The 23,709-nt window shown below is 41.4% G+C and overlaps 2 protein-coding genes across 7 annotated transcripts; one reads left to right on the top strand and one right to left on the bottom strand.

Moving 5' to 3' along the window:
* Positions 1-1,526: 1,526 nt before the first annotated feature.
* Positions 1,527-9,708, top strand: lrpap1 (low density lipoprotein receptor-related protein associated protein 1). Its single transcript, XM_061274689.1, has 8 exons — positions 1,527-1,691; positions 2,190-2,334; positions 3,942-4,072; positions 4,951-5,071; positions 7,668-7,823; positions 8,024-8,106; positions 9,078-9,254; positions 9,358-9,708. Exons 1-8 carry the CDS (start codon positions 1,527-1,529, stop codon positions 9,424-9,426), a joined length of 1,047 nt encoding a protein of 348 aa, XP_061130673.1. The 3' UTR covers positions 9,427-9,708.
* dok7b (docking protein 7b) lies at positions 2,663-21,779 on the bottom strand. 6 transcript variants are annotated; one of them, XM_061274687.1, is made up of 14 exons: positions 21,661-21,779; positions 21,507-21,552; positions 20,854-20,921; positions 19,779-19,929; positions 19,187-19,387; positions 16,439-16,558; positions 15,369-15,482; positions 14,027-14,712; positions 12,864-12,938; positions 12,612-12,657; positions 12,422-12,478; positions 4,899-11,723; positions 3,241-3,308; positions 2,663-3,152 (listed from the first exon to the last, which is right to left on the bottom strand). In XM_061274687.1, exons 1-12 carry the CDS (start codon positions 21,712-21,714, stop codon positions 11,587-11,589), a joined length of 1,755 nt encoding a protein of 584 aa, XP_061130671.1. In that variant the 5' UTR covers positions 21,715-21,779; the 3' UTR covers positions 2,663-3,152; positions 3,241-3,308; positions 4,899-11,586. The 6 variants fall into 6 exon arrangements, with proteins under 6 accessions (XP_061130671.1, XP_061130669.1, XP_061130670.1 ...); XM_061274685.1 differs by having other exon boundaries at positions 12,422-12,544; positions 21,661-21,778; XM_061274686.1 differs by having other exon boundaries at positions 4,899-11,726; positions 21,661-21,778.
* Positions 21,780-23,709: the final 1,930 nt, after the last annotated feature.

Below are 23,709 nucleotides of genomic sequence, written 5' to 3'. Positions count from 1 at the left end.
CAGTTGCAAAATACCAAGCACATCACTCCGTAGATGTTTCCTTTGGAGGAAGTGACATGATTGATGAGTACTGTTGAGTCATTCTACAATGATTTGATGGAGAGTAAAACAAAAAGCATACCAACATCAAAACTAACTATTTTGGTGCATGGTCATGTGGGGTTCTGTGGGAATGAACGTTCTTTTATTACTTTTCCATACATGGCAATGTAATCACAACTTTATTTAAATTGCATTGCCAGGAAATAGGTTTGTTCGTTAAAAACATTAAGTATACCTTTGCAATCTAATGATATTCAGTACAGGAGCTGAATCACAAGAAATTCCAAAGTTAATTTAACATACGGTATAATTTAATGTTTCTCAAAATGGGAAGCAAAACAAATTGAGCTGATATTGTTGTACAAGTGTGAACACCCTCTTGTAACTGAAGATGTGGCCGCGTTCAGAATGAACCGATCACATTCAAAGTCATGTTAAATAGAAGTCAACACACACCTGCCACCTTCTCAAGACACTCAGATTAACCTCACTTTCATTTTAGTTGTTCCCTAACATCTTGAGCCTGCTTGGAGGTGAGGGACTGGAAAGGGCAAACTAGCATAACACCCTTTTCAGTTTATTTGACAGCAGCAAAAATATTGAGGCTAGTGTCATGCTGCTCGATTTACCACTGCTGCATCCTGAGTCTTTTTTTACCTGCTGTAATCCATCATTAAAAACAGGCTTTTACAAAATCTGGAAAAGTATCTATAATCACTGTGCGGAACAATTAAACCCTGTGTTCACTGACACTTTAATCCCTCCCTAAATAACCCATGTAAAACCCATATCCAGTGGAAAATCTCTCCAACTGTACCAATACCAAAACTGGCAAGACCTACATGACATACAAGTAGATTTGGGGAGCCAGGTAGGGAGGTAGATCATGGAGCAGGATGCAATAAGTCACATTTAATTTGGATCAAAGGTGCATAGTATATTGCAGTTATGTTCATGTCCTGTTATGAAGTGATGCTGTCATCTTGTCCCCCAAAACCAAATTGCGCCACAATCAAGAATACTACTATTACCGCTTCTACTAGTAGTATTCTTCCCCTTGTTGTCAAATTTAATTTACAGATAATTCGATTATTAGCACTAATCATCAATCAGCAATTGAGTATTAATAAATTAAAATTGCACACTACAGGAAATGGTTTTTGGATGCAGCCTCCAGTCGCTGAAACGCGTGGAGGCTTTCGATTTGCTACGTGTCTCCGCTGCCTGGCAACGACGCCACGCTGCAACTTGGGGTTTGTAGTTTAAAAGAGCCATATTTGCACTCTGTACATAATCGTTTCCAAGTAAATAGACTACCTTGCCCACAATGCAACGAATGCGGAACTGACTGCTCGCTTTGGTCACGTGATTTACTCCATCCAAGCACAACAATAACAATACTGTCAATCTGTTAAGACTCTCTTGAGTGGCGTACCTTTTTATTGTAGTTGTTCTTTAGACACCCGGCGTCGTTCATATTCAAGATGAAAGAACTGTTTTCATTCATTGTGTTCTTTCTCGGTGTATGTGTGATGGCTGGGAAATACTCTCGGGAGTTAAACGAGCCCATCAAAACTGGCGACGGTGATGAACAGACGATCGAATTCAGGGTATCCAAGTTGAACCAGGTGTGGAACAAGGCTTTACGGGTACGTATGATCAATTCGATCAAAGATTTATTATGTGGTTGATTCCAAGCCAATATGTCACAGTGCATCTTGAGTAGTGAACAAACGTTTCCTACAAGAAAAGAACAATGTGTTGTATTAAATTTGTAAAATACACTAACCTTAAAATAATATTAATTTTTGTTCTTCAATATATATAGCTTAAAGTGATGTGTTAAGCTATTATGCTATAAGCAATGAATTAATGAACTGTAGTGCTTAAAAAAATAAAATCATATGACTAATAAATAAACTACAGTGGAAGGGAAACAAATTATGCAGAATTTTTGGCATCTTTTAAATCAAAACCCATTTTCCTTTGTATTTAGTTTTGTACCAGTTAACAAATCTTACAGAAATATTAAGAAGGATAAATAAAAAATAAAGAATCATAAAAGTGAGTAATGATTGAATATTCATTTTTGATTAGCGGAACAAACATTTTAACACTTAGTGTAATGATTTCGTGTGTTTTGACAGATGAAGTTGTCCCCTGTGAAGCAAGCTGAGCTGCACAGTGACCTGAAAATGCAGGAGAAGGCTGAGCTGCAATGGAAGAAATTCAAGGTTGAGGGACTGGATGAAAACGGAGAGAAAGAGGCCCAAATCCGCCGTAACTTTAATGGTGAGGCTGTCTCTGTGTCAATTGAATTTTCTTTGAGGACATGGATTAGTTTGTTATGATCAGAAATAATCAACTTGTGTCTGAATGGTTGGTTAACTTTTACTAGTAGTACAGTATATTCATTTGTTTTGATTCTCATTGGGGCAACTTCGTAGCTTGTCTTTCTCAGCAAACTTTGGTGAGTGACTTCAAAACCTGCTGTTAATTACATCTGGAGACAGAGACGGCGCCTAAAAAATGATCAACAGCCTTTGCAAGGCTTCACAAGGATGTTCTCAGAAGGACGTGACCACCGAGCTTATAGTGTTACATATATCTCTGTTGCAAAACTGCTGATGAATATGAGAGATGGGTAGAGAGGGTCATAAACATAGATGTCCTTGAATATTATGAGCTCAATTTATGGGTCAAGCACTTATTGTGCATTTTTTCCACTCAGCGCATAGTTAAAGAACAGCAAGTTGTGCAAAAAGAACTGAAACATTGAACACTTGGGCATTACTCAAAAGATTAGACAGTTAGTGTATTTTACTTTCACCCTCAAATTTCACCTGAATGCCAAATATTCCCAATTTATTGTGAGCAGTGCATTCTCTGCACAATGTTTACAGCACTAATGATATGCTACAGGCATGTTTAGTTTGAAAATTGTTATTTGGACTGTTTTCTCTCGCTCATCTGTTCGTCATTAGGTGACAGAAGTGTCAGTAGTTTATGATATGACATGGGATGTGAATAATTCATCAACACCTGCCTCAGTGGAGTCCAGAAGCCATCTGGACTTTACTTCACATTTCACTTTGCACTGCATCAGTGTCCTTGGAAAAAGAAAAGAGTCAATGCTTCTGTGTTGGCTAAATATCATTGCTGAAGGTGCGGACCATAAAAGACCTTCATCACTCTTACCGTATGTATTGGGGGCGTATACGATGTGCTTGTTTTACTAGCCGGTTATTGCAGCTCATTTACGTCACCTGTAGCCATAAAAATATAAATGAGTGGATCGTTTGTGAGTTTGGGGACCACGAGGGTTGGAGGCACTGAATGTGTGTGTGCTCTCGCCACTAACTGGTTAATGAGTGATACGAATGGGTTACCGCACCATGTGAAGTGGTGCTGAATTAGCTGCTGCAATAACAGTTTACTGGAGCAGCACAATGAGGACAGAGCCAAGTCCAACACTGTGTTGATGCAAAGCACTTCTTGGTAAGATGCTGACACTTCATGCTGCCAACTGTGAGCCGCAATGTTTTTTTGTTTTTTTTATCCCTCCGAGAAACAGTCATGCATTTAGCCATCTTGAATCAGCTTCATGGTGAAATTATAATCTTTATTCGATTTAGTGTATTATTCTGACCTGTATTTATAAAGTATAATTGATCAGTTTCAGACTTGTGGATTGAAACAGCAATATGAAAATAATTATGAGATTTTCCTCCACAACATGGAGTTCAGTTATTGTATGAGTAGGGCAACACTTAACGGCTCACAGTTTTCAACCAGGCTTCATCAAGTCTGTGAAGATTTTTTTTCCCAAATACTAGCTTTATATTTCTATTTGCTCCCCCTTAGCAACTGAAGTGCTTTGCCTTCCCTGCGCTTGATAGTGATCCTGGCCAAGTATGGAATGGATGGCAAAAGAGACACCAGACCCCTGGAGAGCAACTCTCTCAAGGACCATGACGTTAGAGATGGCGATATATTTGAAGATCCCAAACTGGATAAACTGTGGAACAAGGTATGTGTTTATATGCAGGCAGTGTGAACAAGTGGAAGATCTATGACTGGCCAAGTCAATGACCGGACCTTAACTCAATACAACATTCATTTGACCTCTTAAAGAGGAGATTGAAGGGAGAACCCCCCCCCCCCCCCCCCCCCAACAAAAACAAACAATAATTGAAAGAGGCTCGAGTAAAGGCCTGGAAAAGCATTTTGACTGAAGAAAGCAACAGTCTGGTGAAATCAGTGGGTCACAGGCTTGATGGAGTTAATACAAGTCAGACTTATGCCAGCAAATATCAAATGTTAGTCACTTAAAGTTAATGTAATCATGTCTGTTCCAATATGTTTACAAGCTTGAAAAGCGGGTGGCTTCAAACAAAAGCTGCTCTGTTTGGTAAGAAATCTCATCAGCTTGCATATGATATCTGTCAAATGTCTCATTACTGTGTTAATGGCTACAATGAGCCTCTCCTGCACAACCTTTGGAAACTTTTAGTGCCGCTCTGAAGCCTAATGGTCCTGTCTGTCTCAATCTATGGAATATTTGATGAATGTTCCAAAACAGCAAACATAATAAAAGGTGTACGTTGATTCTGAGAGTGAACAAATTCTAGGAATAAAAATCAAAGCTGCTTACTCGATGTGAAGTGACTCACATATCAATCAACCCTGTGGCAAATCTAGCCAATTTTTGGTTGAGGTTTTGACACTAGGAAGCTTCTATTTGTGCGCATTGAACCATTTGGTACGATACTTATTAATTCCACTGCCATGCCTTTGTGCGTTATAGAAGATGACATGTCCCAGTGATTTATTTGACGTCAAGTATGTCTACGTACAATCATGTGCTTTATGCTCGGCCGCCAGTTTCATTTGTGTTTTGTCGCGCAGGCAAAAAGCTCCGGGAAGTTCACTGAGGACGAGCTGCTGAACCTGAAGAGAGAGTTTCAGCACCACAAGGACAAGATCCATGAATACAACATCCTCATGGATACTGTGAGCAGGACAGAGGGTGAGCGTTAAACCAATATCGTCCTCACAAGCACGTGAAGGACACGTATTACATACTTATTTATGTTCACACACTTTTGGCCAAGATTTACTAAGATCCCAATATGTGGATGAAACATTGACCATATTTTCAAATTAATTATAACAAAAATAATTAAATGTTCACTTAAAGTTGGGGGATTGGAATGACTTGAATGTGACAACATATAGTTTCGGTAAACCTTTCCATTTGGATTGCAAACGTATGAAATTATAGTTTGTTTGTTTCATCAAACGTTTATTCTCTGTAAGTGACTTTGGTACAAGTGGGTTCATGACCTTTGAGGCGTGCCATTATCAAGGATTAGTGGCTTTATTGGAAGCAACGGTCCTCCACTGCGCATGCCTCCTCCTCGTCCATTAAGACCACCACGTCAGGCATTATCTCTGCGGGATACACGTCTGATTTTGCATGATCATCGACACAACTCACAATGGCTGGATGTAAATTCTCTGACAACTAGCTCATGAATGCCCAGAATGCCTCGCTGCTTTTGTGTGCTTGGCTAAATTGAAGTGTGACTGCAGGTCGTTTGCACCTTTATTTGCCTCATACACGCAAGTGCCTGCTTTACATGTCAAGCACTCAGCTTCATAAGGGTCACGACCCTGGCAAAAGCACGGGGATTTTTTATTTAATTCCTCCGTGAACGTGCATTGCTTGTAAACACTCGGTGTAGACTGGACAATTTTGAAATTCCCCTCGGACATTTTCTTAGGTCTCTAAGGTAGGACATATCTGGAAAAAGGAGGACGTCTGGTCACCCTAGTTTACTGCAGAGGGTGCACTTGTAAAGGAAGAATTGTGGCAAGCTTGATACAAACAATAAAATGACGTGCAGGGCCGCAGGTTTTGCATTTGACACGTGTGACATACTGTGTCGGACTCCGCACGTGAACAGCCACCAGCTCACACTGCATGGCCTTGACATCACGTTAGCTATTTGACATATTATACGGCAATATGTCAATATTATTAGGACTGACACTTGCCACCCGTTTTGTGACAGAACCGTTCTGTTGGAGCTCACCACTGTAGCATGTGCCATGAACTTGCCGCAGGTACTTTTCTGCTTGTCTGATGCACTTAAATGTTCAGCCAATCGTAGGCTGCCCGGGAGGGAGTCTTTTTGCTTCCACGCTGCCTCCACCGCCACCTAAAGCTCGCTGTCTGTCTTGTTTCATTTCCTTCATATTTATTAGATTCTAAAGTGTCATGAACCGCACTACATGACGCATTTGTTCAGAGACACCTTAAAATGTTTGTTAAAATACTTTCTTTGGCTTCATTTGAAATAATAATGATGCAAACTCGTATGACATAAGATGTAATGTGTCAAGTGTAACTCTCACGAGAGATTTGGTGATATATGTAGCAATTAGTTTGTTGCCACAAATACTCAGTTGTTTGGAAACACAACATTGTGTTTTTAATCTAGTGCTGAGTGTCGCACTCATGTTCTGTCGGAGGAGCAACATGAGCTCCTTCTCCGCTGGAGGTAAAGCTCTTATGGAATTCTGCCTCCGGTATTGTCGTCTGTCTAAAATGATTGACATTTCTCTGTCATTGGGAAAAATGGTTGTCAGTGATGGGAAATATTTAACTGTTTGGAAGATGAGCGCTCCCTACTGCCCATTTGGATGAACAGGTCAATTAATGTCACCAAGAAGCCATATTGTGGTGGCCCTGCCAGAACTGGCTCAAGCAATGGTTCAGACAATAAGTGAAATGGGTTTTTAAAAAAATAAAAATTATTAAGTACAAAGCCAAACTTAATATTTAACATTTGACATTTTCTGGGCATTATATCTTGTTCAAGCAATAATACAGTCCCCTCGGAATGCATTGTAACAGCAAGGTCATTTCCTTTTTGTTGTTTACTGTTATTTAAGTTTCATTATTATCTTTATAAGGGTGTTATTTTTGTCCAGGCCTGTTTAATGAGTTTGTTTTTAAACATAATTCTGCTCAGCCACAATTCCAAAGCAATGTCCCATTTTCATTGGTTTATTTTCAAGTCAAGTCCATTTTTTTCATATACGCTTTTATCACAAAAGAATCTCAAAGAGCATCAGGAATATTAATAACTAACTCCTGATCTTAACCCATAAGAGGAAAACTGAAAGTCTTGTATGTCAATATGTATATTTTTACATTTTGTTACTTTGTCAGATTCCACTCTCAACGGTGTACCAACCATATTTGCCTCTGTTGACCACCCACCACTTTTGCAGATACGCATGTCATTATTTGGGCATAAGGATAATGATAAACAACATTAACATTACAATGTATTTTATTATTGTGGTTGCATTTTGAAGTCAACATCATATCAGCTAAAATAAATTCACCAATACCGATCATGTCCTTTTTACAAAATGAATGCCATGTAAAGAAAAAGGCAAATTGATGTTAAATGTTAGTAACATCCATCTCTCGTAGCAAGAGCGAATGCCTCAGCATACTTGCCCTCCTCATTGTTTCAATCACACGTCCTCCTCTTCACATCATCTTTTAAAGTGCTTTGACTCCCGACCTGTACCCCTTCGATTCCCAGAGATCCACAAGAATGTAATCTCACCCCTGGAGGGTGCCGGCAAAGAGCAGGCGGTGCAACAGAAGCACACGGAGCTGAAGCAGAAGATGAGCGACCTCAACCAAGGCTTCGCGCGCCTCCGTAAGCTCAGCCACGAGGGCTTCACAGAGGACAGCGGTGAGGGGAAACACCCACACATGATCATTATGTTCAGCTCTCACCGAGTTTGTCGGCAAATTCTATCTTGCTGAGTCACTGTTAGTCTTTCACTTCAACCGCGGTCTCTCCCTGTTGCGTTCTCACTGCCTCTTTTCGCTCTCAAGCTTTTGTATTCAGTGCATTTATGCCGTTTTCACGTGTGTCGATTGTCACCGTAGAATTCCGGGAGCCTCGTGTGATTGAACTGTGGGAGGCTGCCAAGAGAGCCAACCTCAGCAATGATGAGCTGGACTCTCTCAAGGTAGGCTCCACATCATCGTCATTTACTACATCGGGTTTTTTTTTCCCAATTCAAGTAATTGTTTGATCCTTTATCAAATCAACTCTACGGATAAGATTTATTGACTTAAGAGTATCAGACAGCCATGTGGCTAATTTGCATAAGAGGGACAAGCACTAGCAGGGAGACCCCTTGCTTGTCATAAGAGATTAAATGCAGCTTATTCTGTTCTTATCATCAGCAATACAGTATCGCACTTCATGGCCGAAACAGCCCCACGTCACACCCACTAACCGCTCTATAAGCATTATCGTATTTTTCCTCTTTGCTATTTCTGGTGTGCTTCTTTGGGCTCATCCCAAAAAAAATACACGAGTGGCCTTAATCGTTTGGATGTGCACTGAAGTCTTACAAGATTAGTGAAAGTCATCTTTCTTCTGGCGTAAGTATTGGCCTAATCTCCATATTTTGGGGTGTTTGAGACATTTCCTGAAAGGTTTGGTTGAATTGCATGACCTTGAAGATGTTTACACTGAATTCCGATAATTGTTGCTAGTGAAGGTTTCTCAGTAAGGTGTGCTGTCAGAAAGCCCAATCATTTTTGGCCTTGGCCCAGGAGCTTTACCTTGGAGTCCTCTCCGCATTTCATTTAGTTGAGTTTTATATTTATTAAAGTTGGTATTCAGGATCAGGCTGATTTTTATTAATTTTTTCTTCACTCTAGCACAAGTATCAAACTGAAGGCCGTCAGGCCAGAAAGCAAATCCTTCATGTCCTTTGCTTAATTTGCTGTTTGTTTCGTGCGTTTAGGTAAAAATCCTGTACCAAAATTTAACATTTTGTAACAAATATTCCAAACATTTTTCACCCATTTACTTTTTAAAGGAACTTATAAAGTGATGGCACATTTTCCCCAGTCATGATGACCCTCTGAGGGAAATCATAACTAGATGGCCTTTTTTGTTGTTGTTGTTGTTCTTTTCTCAATTTAGGAGGAGCTGCATCACTTTGAGACCAAGGTGGAGAAGCACAGCCACTATCAGGAGCAGCTGGAACTTTCCCACCAGAAGCTACAACACGTGGAGGCTTTAGGAGACAAACAGCACATCAAGAAGAACCAGGAGAAGTACAACACCCTGGCTGAGAAGACCAGGGAGATGGGCTACAAGGTATTTCAAGTCAGGTTAAGAAGTTAAGAATCGCTTGCATGATTTAATTTCAAATGAAACTCTCGTAAGAATTCAAAACCGACCAAAAGTGTTCTTTTTGCAGATGAAGAAACACATGCAGGACTTGCACAACAAAATATCTGGTCAAGGGCTGGGCCACAATGAGCTGTGAGGCCATCGCTCGTGACAACGCCGGTGAAGAATCAATGAATTCAACTAAGTATTACTTCCCCTCTCATACTAACTCAGTTGAGCCACTGTAAAACAATGTTTTGTTTTTTTTCTACCTTAGTATTAGTGTGTTGAATTGTTGTCCAATCACAGAACAAATTGTTTTTTGTACATACTATGAAAAAGATTGCCCTATAAACCAGCATTTTTGTAATCATCAGATTTGTTGTATGTAATCAATAAAGTTGAAATATGACAGTAACAACATGTAAGGAACTAAAACAGGTGTAGTGTCTGACTTACAGTGGCCAAACTATTTTCACATCCATTGTTCCTACTTGGATATGCTGCAATAATCTGCAGCCCAACATAAACGCTGTGTGGAAACAAAAATGTGACGAGGCCAAAACATTGCATCAATCTATAATATTTAATAAAATATGTTGCAACAACATACAAGTAGTAATTGGAAAAATAGAGTTTAATATCATTTGTTAACTCGGCAGGAATAAAATCATTTGCTATTTACAAGCATAGTAGTCTGGGAATTATATCCCCGCAGTCAAAATAGCGGACTGCTGCAGAGAAAATCGGAACTCCCTGTGACTCAGCATCATAAGCTTTCTCCTCAGACACACAAGTCTCATAAAAGTAAATGGCTGTCAAATATTAGCCCATTTGTCTTGATGACATCAAGAGAGGGGAGGGGGAGTGGCAAATTGGATCACACACACACACGCAGAGCTTTACCATTCATCTGTTTGTGCCGGACCGCAGGCATCGGCATTGATTACTGTGATGAATAATGGCCCTGGCTTGACTGATCACTCTCTTCAGTCTTTCTTGAACTGTGCACCTGAGAAATAACTCTGAAGCTGCTTTTTCATTCAAACAATTTAACTCTGATGTGGCAAGCGCGCCGGGCCTCCAAACACTCAAACATATGTCAGGAGTGCCTGAGTTTTTCATGTTATCTTGTGTGTCCGCTTTGTGCAGAAATATTTTAATTTTGAATATAAATTTTGTAGCAGGTCAGCTGGGGACAAGGCTTTAAACAATGCTCCTCCAGTTGGAAAAATAAATTCAAGTTAAACCAATTAAAAGTTGACATTTCAATATATTGGTCAACAGCCTCTCTCTCCTCCAACAAGAGCCTTGGCAGATTTAGGTGTTTATTGCGTTTGAGTAACAGATCTATCCAAAACATGTCTTAGAATGGCTTTCAGTTAGTTGATTGATGCTGTGCTACTATTTTGTTCGACAGACACGCATAGCAGAAATTGAACACGACTCCCACCATGTTTAGTAAAGCCAATGCCGTTTTAGCGCAAGTAAGCCTAGCTTTCAACGATTTATGAAGTGAAACGTTCTCATTTTTATTTACGCTCATCTTTGCACATAGGCCATGAGGCATTTGAACTGTGAGGGTCAGGAGCAAAGTTGTTTATGACGGCTGCGTTGTTGTCACGCGTCGTTACCCCTACATCCAAGGTTTCGCTCTACGCTCAAGTTTTGAGTCCTCCTCATAGCGTAGATGACGGGAGCTTTTACATATTTATCATAGATCTTTGATATTAACAGATTAGGGCAATACAGAAAAAACAAAAACTTGAATAAGTGGCTCAGATCATGAATGTTGTAAAAATTGGCTATTTCCTATCCTTCGAATATTGACCTCCATTATGGCAGACAATCAAATACCAATCACGTGATCGATAACTACAATATCTAGATGCGCCACAACTGTGTGACGTAGTTCTCAGTTTTTCAAACAAGAATAATGTATTGGGAAGAAAAGAAAAAAAAATCCGTAAATCTGCTTTACAGGGTGCTTAACTCGGGTTACCCTTCAAAATAAAGAATACAAAGAAGCTAGACTTTGGAGTCAAGTTTTAGCCTCTACGATCTTAATACAAAGCACAAAAATATACAAAACCACAAATAGGTACAATTAAAGCAAATAATTGAAGTTTACAAGTGAACTATGAATATACGCAGTCACAAACCAGACCTCTGAGGCATTTACTAGTCAGGTATTCATTTTCTAAGTGGAATGGATTGTTCTGCAGTTACTGGATGTTGTACAGTAAGGAGATACTTAGCTTATTTGGAGACTCAAGCGAATGAGCGCTGATCGCCATCCTCTCGGGTAGTAACAAAGTCAGCGCGGTGGCCCTCGCCGCCTGTCGTCCATCTGAGTCAGTCGACCTTCCCTGCCCGGCGTGTGCTCCACTCCTACTCGCTGTGCTGTTTCCATGGCGCTGTTGTTTCCATGGGTGTACCTGGCAATGGAGCCATCTTCTGGAGAGGACAGAGGTGGCACCGGGGGAGCATAAAGAAAAATGTCACGCACATATTCTTTATTTCTATTTATTTATGTATCTGATTCTGTTTATGATACTATGGAATTTTTGTACATAGTATATTGAAATGAAATTGAAGATGTCGCTTGACATTGTTGAGTCATTTCTTACTAATACAATGTTTTAAACTTTTTTTAAATTTTAAATTAGTACAGATTTAAGTACACAGCAGATGATAAAAGAGATATGCATATTTCAAGTGGAAAGATTTGACATGCTGCATTTAGCTCCTCTTTAAGTTTCTCATGCTAAGTCTGCAAATATTCGGACTGTCTGCACACTTGCTCCATCTTTGCTCCTCTTATTTATTATGTTATTTGTTTATTTATTCATCACTCTTATTCATTGTTGGTGCCTTCTTGTTTTTACTTTTTGTGTTCTTTGCTTGTATGTATATGTTATTGTGTACTATGTCTTGTCACCGTGGGATAGTGGGAACGTAATTTCGATCTCTTTGTGTGTCTTGGCATGTGAAGAAATTGACAATAAAGCAGACTTTGAAATTAAGGTAGCTCATATTAGATTACAGGTCAGAAAAAGCTCACCACAAGGGTGGTAACCTGTAATGCTTTTTACTTTGACAGCCCAGCAACATACTTTTTTCCAATACATACACGTACACATCAAACTCACCACATTGTGACTGTGGCCTGGCTGTGCTCAGTGTGATGGGCTGCAGAGGGCTGGAGGCTGGCACAGAAGATAGCATCCTAATCAGATCATCATCATGGGGATCCGCTCTCACACACGGCTGGTCTGCATGTGCACACATCCAAGTTTATGACATGTTGACAGACACAAGCATAGTGTTGCAACAGCACACCTGGTGAATCAGCAGAAGGCTGTGGACCTGATGAAGCATTGCCAACCTAGAAAGGAAGCATATGAATAATTCACGTATTTATCAGTGGGCAGCTTATGTTTTGCAAGTGTGTCGCACAATAGGCCACTTCTCACGTTTAATGAGGTAATATGCATACATTGTTGTAATCGGGTTCAACAGTCACTGAATTTTTATTCCCCATAGTAGCTCAAAGGTGAATTGTACACAACAGCGTAATCAATCAAATCTTACCTGCATCAGCAAACTTCTGCTATTTGCTGTGCGCCATTGCTCTGGTGTGATGTAGTTATCAAAACCATAACAGCACTGCAAAAAGAAACACAAGAGTTGTTTAAGTCATTGTATCCAAACACGATTAAATGAAAGATGTGTGCTTTTGTGGCCAAAAACAAAATGTTGAAATTCACAGTACACTGAGCTGATGACACTTGATAATTCAAGAAACAGCGTATAAAGAACAGCCATTTGTCATTCAGTCAACATTGCCTTCTCGCAGTGTTTCTGCAGGTTTCATCACTACTCATAGCTGGAAATGCAGTCCACGCGCGCATACACTCACAAATGACTTGTTGGAAATCACAAGGCCCTCTGATGATAATATGCGCTGGACGATCTTTCCATCAGAGGATTCATTAAACACAAGGTCACAAGTCTTTTGAGAGCCTTTGTTATCAAACAAATGTATCACAAGGGGAAAACAGCAGCTCCCGGCAATGTTAGACAGAAGCTCAAGCCATGTTTTTGTTTTTTTAAACAGACAAGTGTCCAGTGTAGTGGAACCTTTCAACGCAAATGCCCCGAAGGCCATAGCATTTGTAGTCAAGTTTAGAGGCTTTGGGGATGAAGTTAGAGATTTACAGAAGAGTTTGGAATAGGGCTGCAACGAATGATTATTTGAATACTCCATGAATCTGATGATTATTTTGTCAATTAATCGATGACTCAGAGTTAGAAAAAAACTGTTTTTAAGTTTACATTCCTTTACTCAAAAATAGGACATTATTTCAAATTTGTAGTGCAAAAAAACTAATTAGGATTCAGGTACTGCTGTCGACAAGCTGAAATTCAGACGATTTGGACAGTTTCGAATTAGAAAAGGCATCCAAGCGATGAATTATCAAGATTCATTATCATTTAATTCACTAGGAGTTTGTCATTAATTGATTAGTCGTTGCTCCTCGTCCAGAACTGAGCTAATGAGTATAGTGGTAGAAGGATGATGAGGATGGAGCAATCAGGGAAGTTACACCTAAGGGGCGCTATTATTTCAGTAAATATCCTTTTTGTGACATTTTTGTTCAGTACGATTTTCCCCCGAAAAGTATTTACCTTGACTAAAACAAATGTTTGTGAAACACTGACCATGTCTATTGAAGATGTGAACCTTTCAGTACCTGTCTTTCTTCAGAAAGTGCCCTTCCTTGCCAGGGTATGGACTTGTACTCAGTGTCCAGAGGGGGGGTCCTCTCACCGGGCCAGGAGAGAGAGCACGGCAACAAAGCCAGGGGCTGAGGCTCCGATGATGGCAGACCTTTTGTCAGTCCTTGGTTCTGACTTCCAAACGTGCTGTCAGAGGAGCGCTCTTGAACTGCTGAGCAGTCCCTCAGGGCTCTGTTCTGGATCACACTCCTGGGTGTATCGTAGTGTTGTCTGAGCAGGTCATCGCTAAGCCTCTGAGCAGGTAGACTGGTCAGGGAGCCAAATTCCTCCCCTGCTCCCTGAGTGGCCATCTCCACACTCCCTGTACAGGAGGAGAAACTGCCCGAACTCCCAGTCGCTATCCCAATGCCGCTGTCCAATGAGCTCTGGCGCCCGCTGTCATGGAGACCCCGAGGTTGGAGTTGCGTGGAAGATGGACCGCAGCTTCCCATCACAGCAGAATAGAGGCGGTCATCTGAAGAAGTCAAGGCCTTCAGCGTGGATGAGCTTGACGCCGTCTCGCTGGAGAGGTGAGACTTCGCAAAGGGCTCTGCCCAGAGCGGACGTCGGCTCCCGTAGCTGGTATCTGATTGGCTGGAAGAGGAGCTGGACATGCTGCGGTCGTCCCCGGCAACAGATGTGCTGCAGCTGTAAGTGGAGGCTGAGAAGAAAGTCATCAAACCTGCTAAGTGGTTTATTGACTGAGCTCAAACATTTTACAACGTTTGTAGAAATCATGAACGCGTTCGCCCATAGCATTATAATTGGCACAGATGATGTATGACTAGTCAATAAATACACATGGAACGCCTGCAATTAAAAGCCTACAAGAACTTGGCTTCCCTCTATCATATAGGATCCGATCCTGGAGAGCAGGATGGCTTGGGGGCCCGCAAAATAATTTGTGAATAATTCCATTGTATCCATTTAACAAAGCATACCTATCTTGAGCTGTAATAAATAAAAGACTCCTTTCTTTGATCCACTTAAAAGCTCTGATTGTGACCCATGTATCATTACATAAATCTGAGATCCCTGCATGAATAGTATTTTTTTTTTTAAAGAAAAAAAGTTATAGCATGCTGATCTTTTTTGACAAAAGGCAACTTATGGAACTAACTTTAAAATATCACGGCTGTTGTCATAATATTTCAACTTTTCGCCTCCACACAAATCGGCAACTATTCAAGTCCCATAGCACTTCGGAGTACAGATGGTTGTTATGTCCAATTAGAGTCAAGATTATGTGAGTATCTTTAGAGACATTTCAGCATTGAAGGGGGTGGCTGGATCCCAAACAATTGAGACAAGATTTACCTGTGCTGCTTGCAAGACTGCAAGTGGACAGCATGCTCAGTCTTTTCTCCAGCTCTGAGGCTTCCTGGTTGATCCGTTCTTCAACTGATGCCGGATCAGCATTGGGGTTCTCTGCTTTCAGCATCAACACAGAAAATTGGTCAGTTACAATGAATTCCTATCCAGGGAAAAGACAAGCGAAGAAAACAGATGCTTAAGTGTTGCGATGTGAATGTTGCTTTGGACATTCTTTTTTAAAAAGGTATTTAGCCAAATTAAAATGGCTGTGCTGGATATAAAAAGAGCAACTCTGCTAAAAAGACATTTAATTCACGTTGGATGTCTGCATAATGGCAGCAGAAATGAGGTGAGCGTGAGCACATTGCAGAGGGTCATTTTGTGCACCCAGGTGACAACAACCCAAACCCTGGATGGGTGCCTCGGGGCTGTAACCGCTAATGCTTCACATGCTGATGCCAAATTTCTTCACAACACTTTTGTGAGGTGTCAACTGACATCGCTAATTATAACAGCAGTAATGTCCCCAGGCCCTACAGCACACAGCCTTTACGTTTTTTTATGAAAACGGACATATCGCAAGCGCATTTAAATGAACACATGCTGAAAACAAAAGTAATTCAAAAAGTTTCAATCAACAACAGCTATGGTGGGGGCATGAATGCATTAACCCCTGTTTTGACACATTACTAAGAAACTGGATCCAGGCCAGAATTGTACATTACCTGACAAGGGTGAATATCCGTTTAAATAGCAATGTGGTGCATGAGGAGCTAGCTCGCTTCCTGTGGCTGTTAACACGCAAGGCGCACAGTCAAGCAAGCACGTTTGTTTCTATAAAAAGGTAGCGTCAGATCTTTGTTCACATCTCGTGCCTCTCCTCAGATGGCTCGAGCACATGGTGTCTTAGAAATGCATGCCAACTTGGCAACACATCATTTCACAAGTCATGTGCAAAGGGCTTGACCCCAATAGTCATAGGCTGACCTTGAAGGCTTTGACTACTTGGCGTTTCCGTTTAGCACGACAGCTGAACGATTAACAGGGAGCAAAACATGCACGTGTGTCTTCACCTGGCAGGGAAGGTCGCAGCCCTTGCGGGACCCTGTTGGGATTGACGCCTCGGACAATGCAGTCAAATAGAAAACTGATCTGCTCTCCTTCTGAGCAGGACAAGAAGAAAACGCCGGCCCCTGCAGCAAACATGAAACACAGGGAGAAAAAAAAAGTTACAAACACTAACGGATGCAATCTATGTTGTACCTTTATACGTACATAAAACCCGGTTGTGTGTATTGACTTGCAGATTCTGACAAGACACCGACAAATGTGAACAATACGCATGGGGCCCAAATACTTCCTGCAACGTATTTTAATGGCTCTTGTTGATAGGCTTCTGATTTGGGAGCTGTTAGTCAATAAATAATCCAACAACAACAAAATTGCATATTGTGTGGAGGTAAGTACAACATGTAATTAACAAAGACAGTTGCATCCAAATACATGACAGTATTGTAGGAAAGTTAATTTAGTTGTCTTGGGTTGGTTGTTTTAAGTTTTAATCACGTTAACTATCATCGTGTGTGTGATTGTGCGTGCGTGCGCATGCGTGCTGAAGGACATGGAAAATTGCTGCCATAGCACACTGGGCTTTAAATGACTTGAACCTATCAGACGTTTGACAGCTTTCCAAACTCTGCCGCGGATCATTTATTGCTGCCTGTGTGGATGGGATTGTGTGTCTATGTATCTTTGTGTGTTTGCAACATGAACATATGTGGACCTGATAGCCAGGCGCATGAGCTCCACTCCAAACATCGATTCGAGGGTGCAGCTGCTGGCTTGTTACAACAGCTTGCCTACCAACATAAGCGTGTGTGTGTGTGTGTGTGTGTGTGTGTGTGTGTGTGTGTGTGTGAGAACGTAGTCACATTTATGAAATCTCCAAGTCATAAGTGCCTTTATACTGCCAAGTAAACATGCTTTGCACAGCAAGGCTGCCTGCCGCTGCGTGTGGTGGATTTGTCACCTTGGTACTTGTCAACTCTGTAACCCGAGGTTAGCATCTGAGTGCTGACTGCGAAGGTGTGTCGTGGTGCCTCTCGAGGAGAAACGATTAATATTAGAAATCCAAATGATTTTTTGTTTGTTTGTTTGTTTGTTTCACAACACGCTTTAGTGTAACAGGCAAATGAGGGTTATTTGATCATTGATTAGTTCTAAATGCCCTTCTCCAAATGTGCAATCTAGTGAAGAACTGTTCCTAATTATTTGTAATCATTACAACTCATTACTCTGCACCATTTGGCACTGTTGAGCATTTGATCATCAGCAAAAGTAATTGTAACCTGACATGCAGAAGCCAGACGGAATACGGTGCAACATTAAAGTGTCTCTCGTCACGTCACACACACAACTTCATATGCTCTCATTCAGTAACTTTTTTCTCCTTCATCAGAAAAGAGGTCACTTCACTTTTTCAAGTTCATTTCTAAGCCTCAAACCCCCAGGTACATTAGGACCTGCAGGGGATTGATTGCTGCCTAGAGATAATTCACTGAAATAAGTGTCCATATGTTGACATTTCATAGCTCAGTGAAATGTAATGAAACACTAATGGCTGCCTGGGGGGGGGGAACAAATAAAGCTGAGGGAATGTGTTAGCAGAAATACTCAATTTTTCATTGTTTGCCAAACTTTGAGCTCAGCTGAATTTTGAAATATTACAAAGCCTATCATAACTCATTTTATGACAGGCCTAAATAAATTATGTTATATAAAACATGACTTACTATTACTTTTCAATATTCCATTTCTCGACAAAGTAAAAACGAGCAAACGCACGTGCTTTTGCATAATAAATTTTTTAAAGATTTAACACTCAAAGGAAAAAAATACCACATCATGGATTTTTGTTCAGATTGAATGAAAGTTATATAGATTTTTGTGCGTGTACTTTGAGAATGTAAAGATCTGCTCTGCATAATAGGGAGGGCTGCTTTTAATGTTTTACATCTAAATAAAGAAAGCAAAATATTAGAAGCACCTTTTCCAGCAATGCAGTACAGACCTGCAAGTTAAAACCACAATAATATTATTGTCTTATATTTGAGTAGTGACAAACCTAATATTTTTCTGTCAAACAAAATGTGGCAATATCATCTTTGTAAATGCATAATTTTTGATTCAGCTTTTATATTGGCCCTCATTACATTGTGCAGTGGGCCTAAAGTTGTGATTTGTGGCTGTCGAATTCTTTTCAATACAATTCATCCACATACTACATTCTTTTAAGCAACACTCAGACAACCTGCCACGCCTGTCGCCAAGATTGCTGGGTAATAGATCTCTGAAGCCAATAAGACGACAAGAAAAAGCTGCCGTGACACCAGGAAGAAATGGGATTGGCTGCACAAGGCTGACAAGGATGCCTGGTATTAATAGCAGCTGGTCATCGGAGCACGGAAACAAGAGCCCTCATGGTTAGTCGGGTAGGAGCCATGAGTCTGGACGCACATACTGTACACACATACCTGTCCTGTACATACAAAGCAATTTTGGGTGGGAGTAATGAAGTGGATTAGTTACACTAGTAGGTCTTATTCTATTTGATTTAGTCCCTGGTGCTCAGTTCCACCAAAAATACAAACTCGACCGTCACAAGGGACACTTGCGAAATCGAATACAAGACCTGGATCTTAATATATTCTGCCATTATTAAAAACAAGAAAACCTTAAAATCATACTTTTCATTCTAGACTCAGTCTCACCATCATGTGGAGAGGATAGTGCTTATATCAAGATTGTGCAGTCTTACTCACAGAATCCGCAGCGAGTCCCGCCCTCAAACACGAAGCCGTTCGGCACAGCGCCATATCGCCGTAACGTGGACAGCTTCCAGTGACCGATGATGACGGGAGGGAGGCCCTTGCTAAGGCCCAGTAGGTTGTTGCACAGGTGCAGAGAGGCGGGGCCAGTCTCCAATTTGGTACCAGGCTCCACATTGACACCAAATCTGTGGACTGCAGGACCAGAAAGGGACAATAGTGCTTAAAACAGAATTGTGCCTGCGAATATTCCCTTTAACCTAAATCAGGGGAATAATCTAATTAATCCCAACTGGACTACCAGAACAGTTCGGTCCCAACTAATTGGCTAAACAAGCTTTCCCGGAATTAAGTGAATAAGTCGTCACAACATAGCCTGAAGGAATATAAATATAGCCATGGATCGGCCCACATAAAGTTTTTGTTGGCCAACAATTAAATGTGACTGGATACGTGAAAACCACACTGTAAAAGTTATGTTTGAAAATTTACAACAGCATAAAACTATTCTCCTAAAAAATAAAGTGACACTTTCAAGGCAAGAATCTTCTCAGCAGTCGTCTCCATCTGCAATTCCACCACTGACCTTCTCCCAGGCTGTAGCGTACATGAGCATCCCAGGCCAGGAGAGCTTCTCGACTGTGGAAGCCCAGCACCAGTGTGTGTGACAGGCACAGAATAGAAAGGGTGTAGCTGACGCCGTCATAACCAGGCCCTGGTTCCACACCATAGATACCCTGGAAAAAAAAAAAAAAAAGCATCACTAGTATTGACAAAATATATTTACTTTTCTAATCGGTTATACAGTGCGGAACAGAATAAAGCAGCCATTGAGGTGAATGCTGCTCAGCTTTCCACAGCATATTCTTATTGTCAGGATCGGAATGGAGCAGGGCGACCAAATGCAACTTGGACCAGGGTTTATTCAGGGAAAAGGGAATTGGAATGGAGCATGAAGGGAAACAGACAGGAACTGGCAAACTAATCTAACAAAACAACAACATGACCGACTGACAGGGAGGGCGAACAGAAAACGACCGAGGGAAGAACAGAAAGACAGAGACAGGAAATAATCCGACAAGGTTGTGATACGCGGACAGGATTTAAATAGGCGACAGGTAACGAGAGTCAGATGAGAACGATCACACTGATCATGGGCACACACAAGGGGAGGGGCGAGCACACAGAAATTATGACAAAATATATACACAATAAAACAACCGGGGACGAGTCGTGACACTTATTGTTCTCTTCTTCTTTACAGCACAACTGTTGAATTGGAACACTCTGCAATGCAGCCACTCATTTTGCCAAGGTTGCTTCCAGATACGTTTCATAAATCGACAATCCGTCTCACACAATCCAGGTCATTCTGGATACCAAAGATGCCGCCAATTTAGAGAAGCAAAATATTCCCCTTATATAAGAGAATAGTTTGGGATTGCATTGTGCCCATTCCTACTTTCAATAGAACTCTTGCAATGTCCTATAGATCTCATTGGATTGGGTTTCTGTACTAAAGATTGTGAGTGATTGTGGGGTACATAGAGTGCGACAGCAACAACACAGAGCAAGGCTGCCCGCTTAACCAAAGGGATTCACCAGAGTGCTGCATCAAAAAGCTGCATTAATAAAAAAATAAATAAATAAAAGCTGTGTACCTCTAATGTGACGCCAAGACGCTGCTTGGTTTTCTTCTTGTCTTTATAGGCCAGCACAGACAGACAGTCTGCGGGGGACACACACAATGTGACAAAAGCTTTACACGCTGGCAATGGCCTGGTGCTTAATAACATCACACAGAGTAGCTGTTGTCTCATTTGAGTTGTGAGTCTGTCTATGCAACAGCTGCCATAGCAAACTCTAAAACAATGAGCTGATCCACTGGCACAGCTGAGAATGACAATCACTGTACACCCCCAATCACAAACGTGCACATGTTCAGTCCACCTCAACAATGTTTGCCTTATTTCTCAAAGGACGCATGAATTTCCTATTTTGCATATCAATAATGATGCCACTTTCAGTTATTGATATTTTGTTTTTTAAATTACAAGCCCATGAAGTCTTATGCTAAATCTCCCACTTGTTGTGACTGCAGACTTTCCTGATAATAAAGTTTGGAACCACAAGAAATGTTTGCGCAACATCCACGTGTTGACGGGCAAAGTTGCATTTGAGCTCCTGAGAGGCGCACAACTTGTGCATGTCCAAATAGTGTATGGTTACATGCAAATATTTTAATCACAATGTTGCAACGTGTCAGATGAAGTGAATATAAGTACTAAGGATGAAAATAAAAATAAATACTTACCTGCCACCGGAGAAGGCTTCCGAACGACAACCCATCGAGATTTCCACTGTGAGTGCAGAAAGGAAAAAAGAAAAAGAAAAACTTCATGTATGCTCCCAAAGACCACGTTCACAATTTGGAAGTTGATAAGAAGATGAAAAGTTGAAAATGTCACCTTTTTGCCATCTCTAAACTTGACTTGTCCCTCCGCGACAACTGTATCCGTCATCTTCTGACATGGTTCCGAGCAGCTGTGTGTATGTGCGTGTGCGCGAGTGTGTTTTGGAAGGGGGTGACTTGGCTTTTCAAAATAGCCTCAGCAGGGCAAGCTGCAATTCCCCCCCCGCCAGTCGCACCATCACGGGGGGCCTGCCGAGTTAGTACAGTTGTTGTCTGAACTTCACGACATAATTGGATTACAACGGCATTACTCGCATATATTTTACTTATCTCCAAAATCTGACCCCCAGTTGGTGACGGACTTGTATTTAAGGAGCGTTAGCCTTATTTAAATAACTAAGTCAACTCTCGGTAGAAAGGTAATGTTGGACAATTAAAGCACTCTGGGAAAAAAGTATTGTATTTTCCGGACTATAAGGCGCACCAGACTATAAGGCGCAGCTTCAATGAATGGCCCTTTTTAAAACTTTGTCCATATATAAGGCGCCTTATAGTCTGGAAAATACGGTAAGCAAAATTCCTGTATTTATAGTTCATGAACGATGACACAATATGAGAGCATCCAAATGAGAAATGAGATCCAGCTCTATACCGCTTACAGTACACCCTGAATTGGTTGTTGGGCCAATTTAGATGTTTCAATGAACTCAACGTGATTTTAAAAGATGAGAGGAAGCTGGAGTAACCATAGAGAACACCACACCAGAAGGCTATAGCCCACATTCAAGTTCTCCGACAACCACACAGATGGTGAAGATGTGCGAGCCACTTGGCCACCACTGTCTTTGAAAAAGTGTACCTTATTAATAAAACTGGATAACTTCCAGGCATGGGGATTTCCCTCGTCTTTTTAAGATTCATCTAACAATTCCATTGTGGGCTGAAGATCGATGACGTGTATAGTTTCATGAGCAGAAACCATGCTGACTAAATAGCTCACTCTTCATTATGTTCCTCTTGGGATTTTTTTTCTGCACAGCTACTTGTTAAGTATAGTTTTATTTGTGCAGACACACATTGTGAATGACAGTGTACAGAGTTCAAGTGGGACAGAGCATATGATTAGTCTGCTCCTCAGTTGTTGACCGCACGCTCTTCACATCCACTTTGAAACTGACAAGCCGCTTCCGAGGCACAGCTCCCGTCAGGTCAGACGGTGGGTGGGTGGGCTCCTCATACAAATGTTGCTTTCAGTTTATCTCGCTCTATTGGACCTTTGCCCTCATTCTGCGCCAACTGTCTCTTGGCTTTGACCATGGAGGGAAGGTCCGAGGTCTGATACACGGCTGACCTCATCCTGCTACCACGGTAACGCAGCTCTGAGGCCACGTCCTCCCATTTCATATCCACTTCACGTCCTCGAGGGCCCCGCCGTTCTTTGGAGCCTGTCCGGCCTTGCCTGGGGTTGGCAGAGTCATGGCTCACAACAACTTGGTCCACATCCAAGGCTTGTTTGGTCACTTTGCGGTTGGAGCGGGATGAAGGCGACTTGGATTTGCGGCGTGAGCGGAGAGCAGGCTGATGGGAGGCAGGAGGAGGAGATGGAGAGGGGGGTGCACGGTTGGATGCTGTGCTGCTCACAACTTTGAAACTCTCTCTTCGTTCCCTCCCTCTCCATCTGCCTCTATCCTTACCTGAGGACAAAGAAGCTGCTGTAAAAAAAAAAAAAACACACCAAAAAGCAACTGGTGGTGGAGGAAAAACACACAGAAACACAGCAAACATGCTTGGAAAACTTGTAAGTTTGCTATGAACTTAAAGGAGACTCACCTGTCACAGCACTGTCGGCATATTATCCATTACATGTGCTCCATAGAGCTTTTATGGGAAGTGAATAGCTAATTATCAACAATTGTGAAACAAGGTAGGAAATGGATGACAATTATCATGCAACATTTCATTTCTATAAATCTCTGCAAGGGTTTACATTTTTAAATGATCAATTGCCCCCACTTTCCAAGGGAATTCTAATGTCCGATCACTGGCAACAGTCCTACTTATGTGGTCCTTTGGGGCTACCTAGTGCACGACATTGGAGAGCCCC

This window comes from Syngnathus typhle, linkage group LG3 (genome assembly GCF_033458585.1).
Source record: "Syngnathus typhle isolate RoL2023-S1 ecotype Sweden linkage group LG3, RoL_Styp_1.0, whole genome shotgun sequence".
NCBI classification, from domain to species: Eukaryota; Metazoa; Chordata; class Actinopteri; order Syngnathiformes; family Syngnathidae; genus Syngnathus; species Syngnathus typhle.
This window is presented reverse-complemented; position numbering and strand designations above follow the sequence as displayed.

Bases quoted from the DNA above. Each gene is read 5' to 3' on its own strand.
- lrpap1 (XM_061274689.1), top strand. From the start codon at position 1,527: ATGAAAGAACTGTTTTCATTCATTGTGTTCTTTCTCGGTGTATGTGTG. The intron at 4,073-4,950 runs GTATGTGTTTAT...TTTGTCGCGCAG, and splicing joins TGGATAAACTGTGGAACAAG to GCAAAAAGCTCCGGGAAGTT. The intron at 9,255-9,357 runs GTATTTCAAGTC...TTCTTTTTGCAG, and splicing joins CCAGGGAGATGGGCTACAAG to ATGAAGAAACACATGCAGGA.
- dok7b (XM_061274683.1), bottom strand. From the start codon at position 21,714: ATGACGGATACAGTTGTCGCGGAGGGACAAGTCAAGTTTAGAGATGGC. The intron at 12,939-14,026 runs GTACTGAAAGGT...TTCTTTTTGCAG, and splicing joins CACTTTCTGAAGAAAGACAG to TGCTGTTATGGTTTTGATAA. The intron at 11,727-12,421 runs GTGAGTTTGATG...TGTCCTCTCCAG, and splicing joins CAGGCCACAGTCACAATGTG to AAGATGGCTCCATTGCCAGG.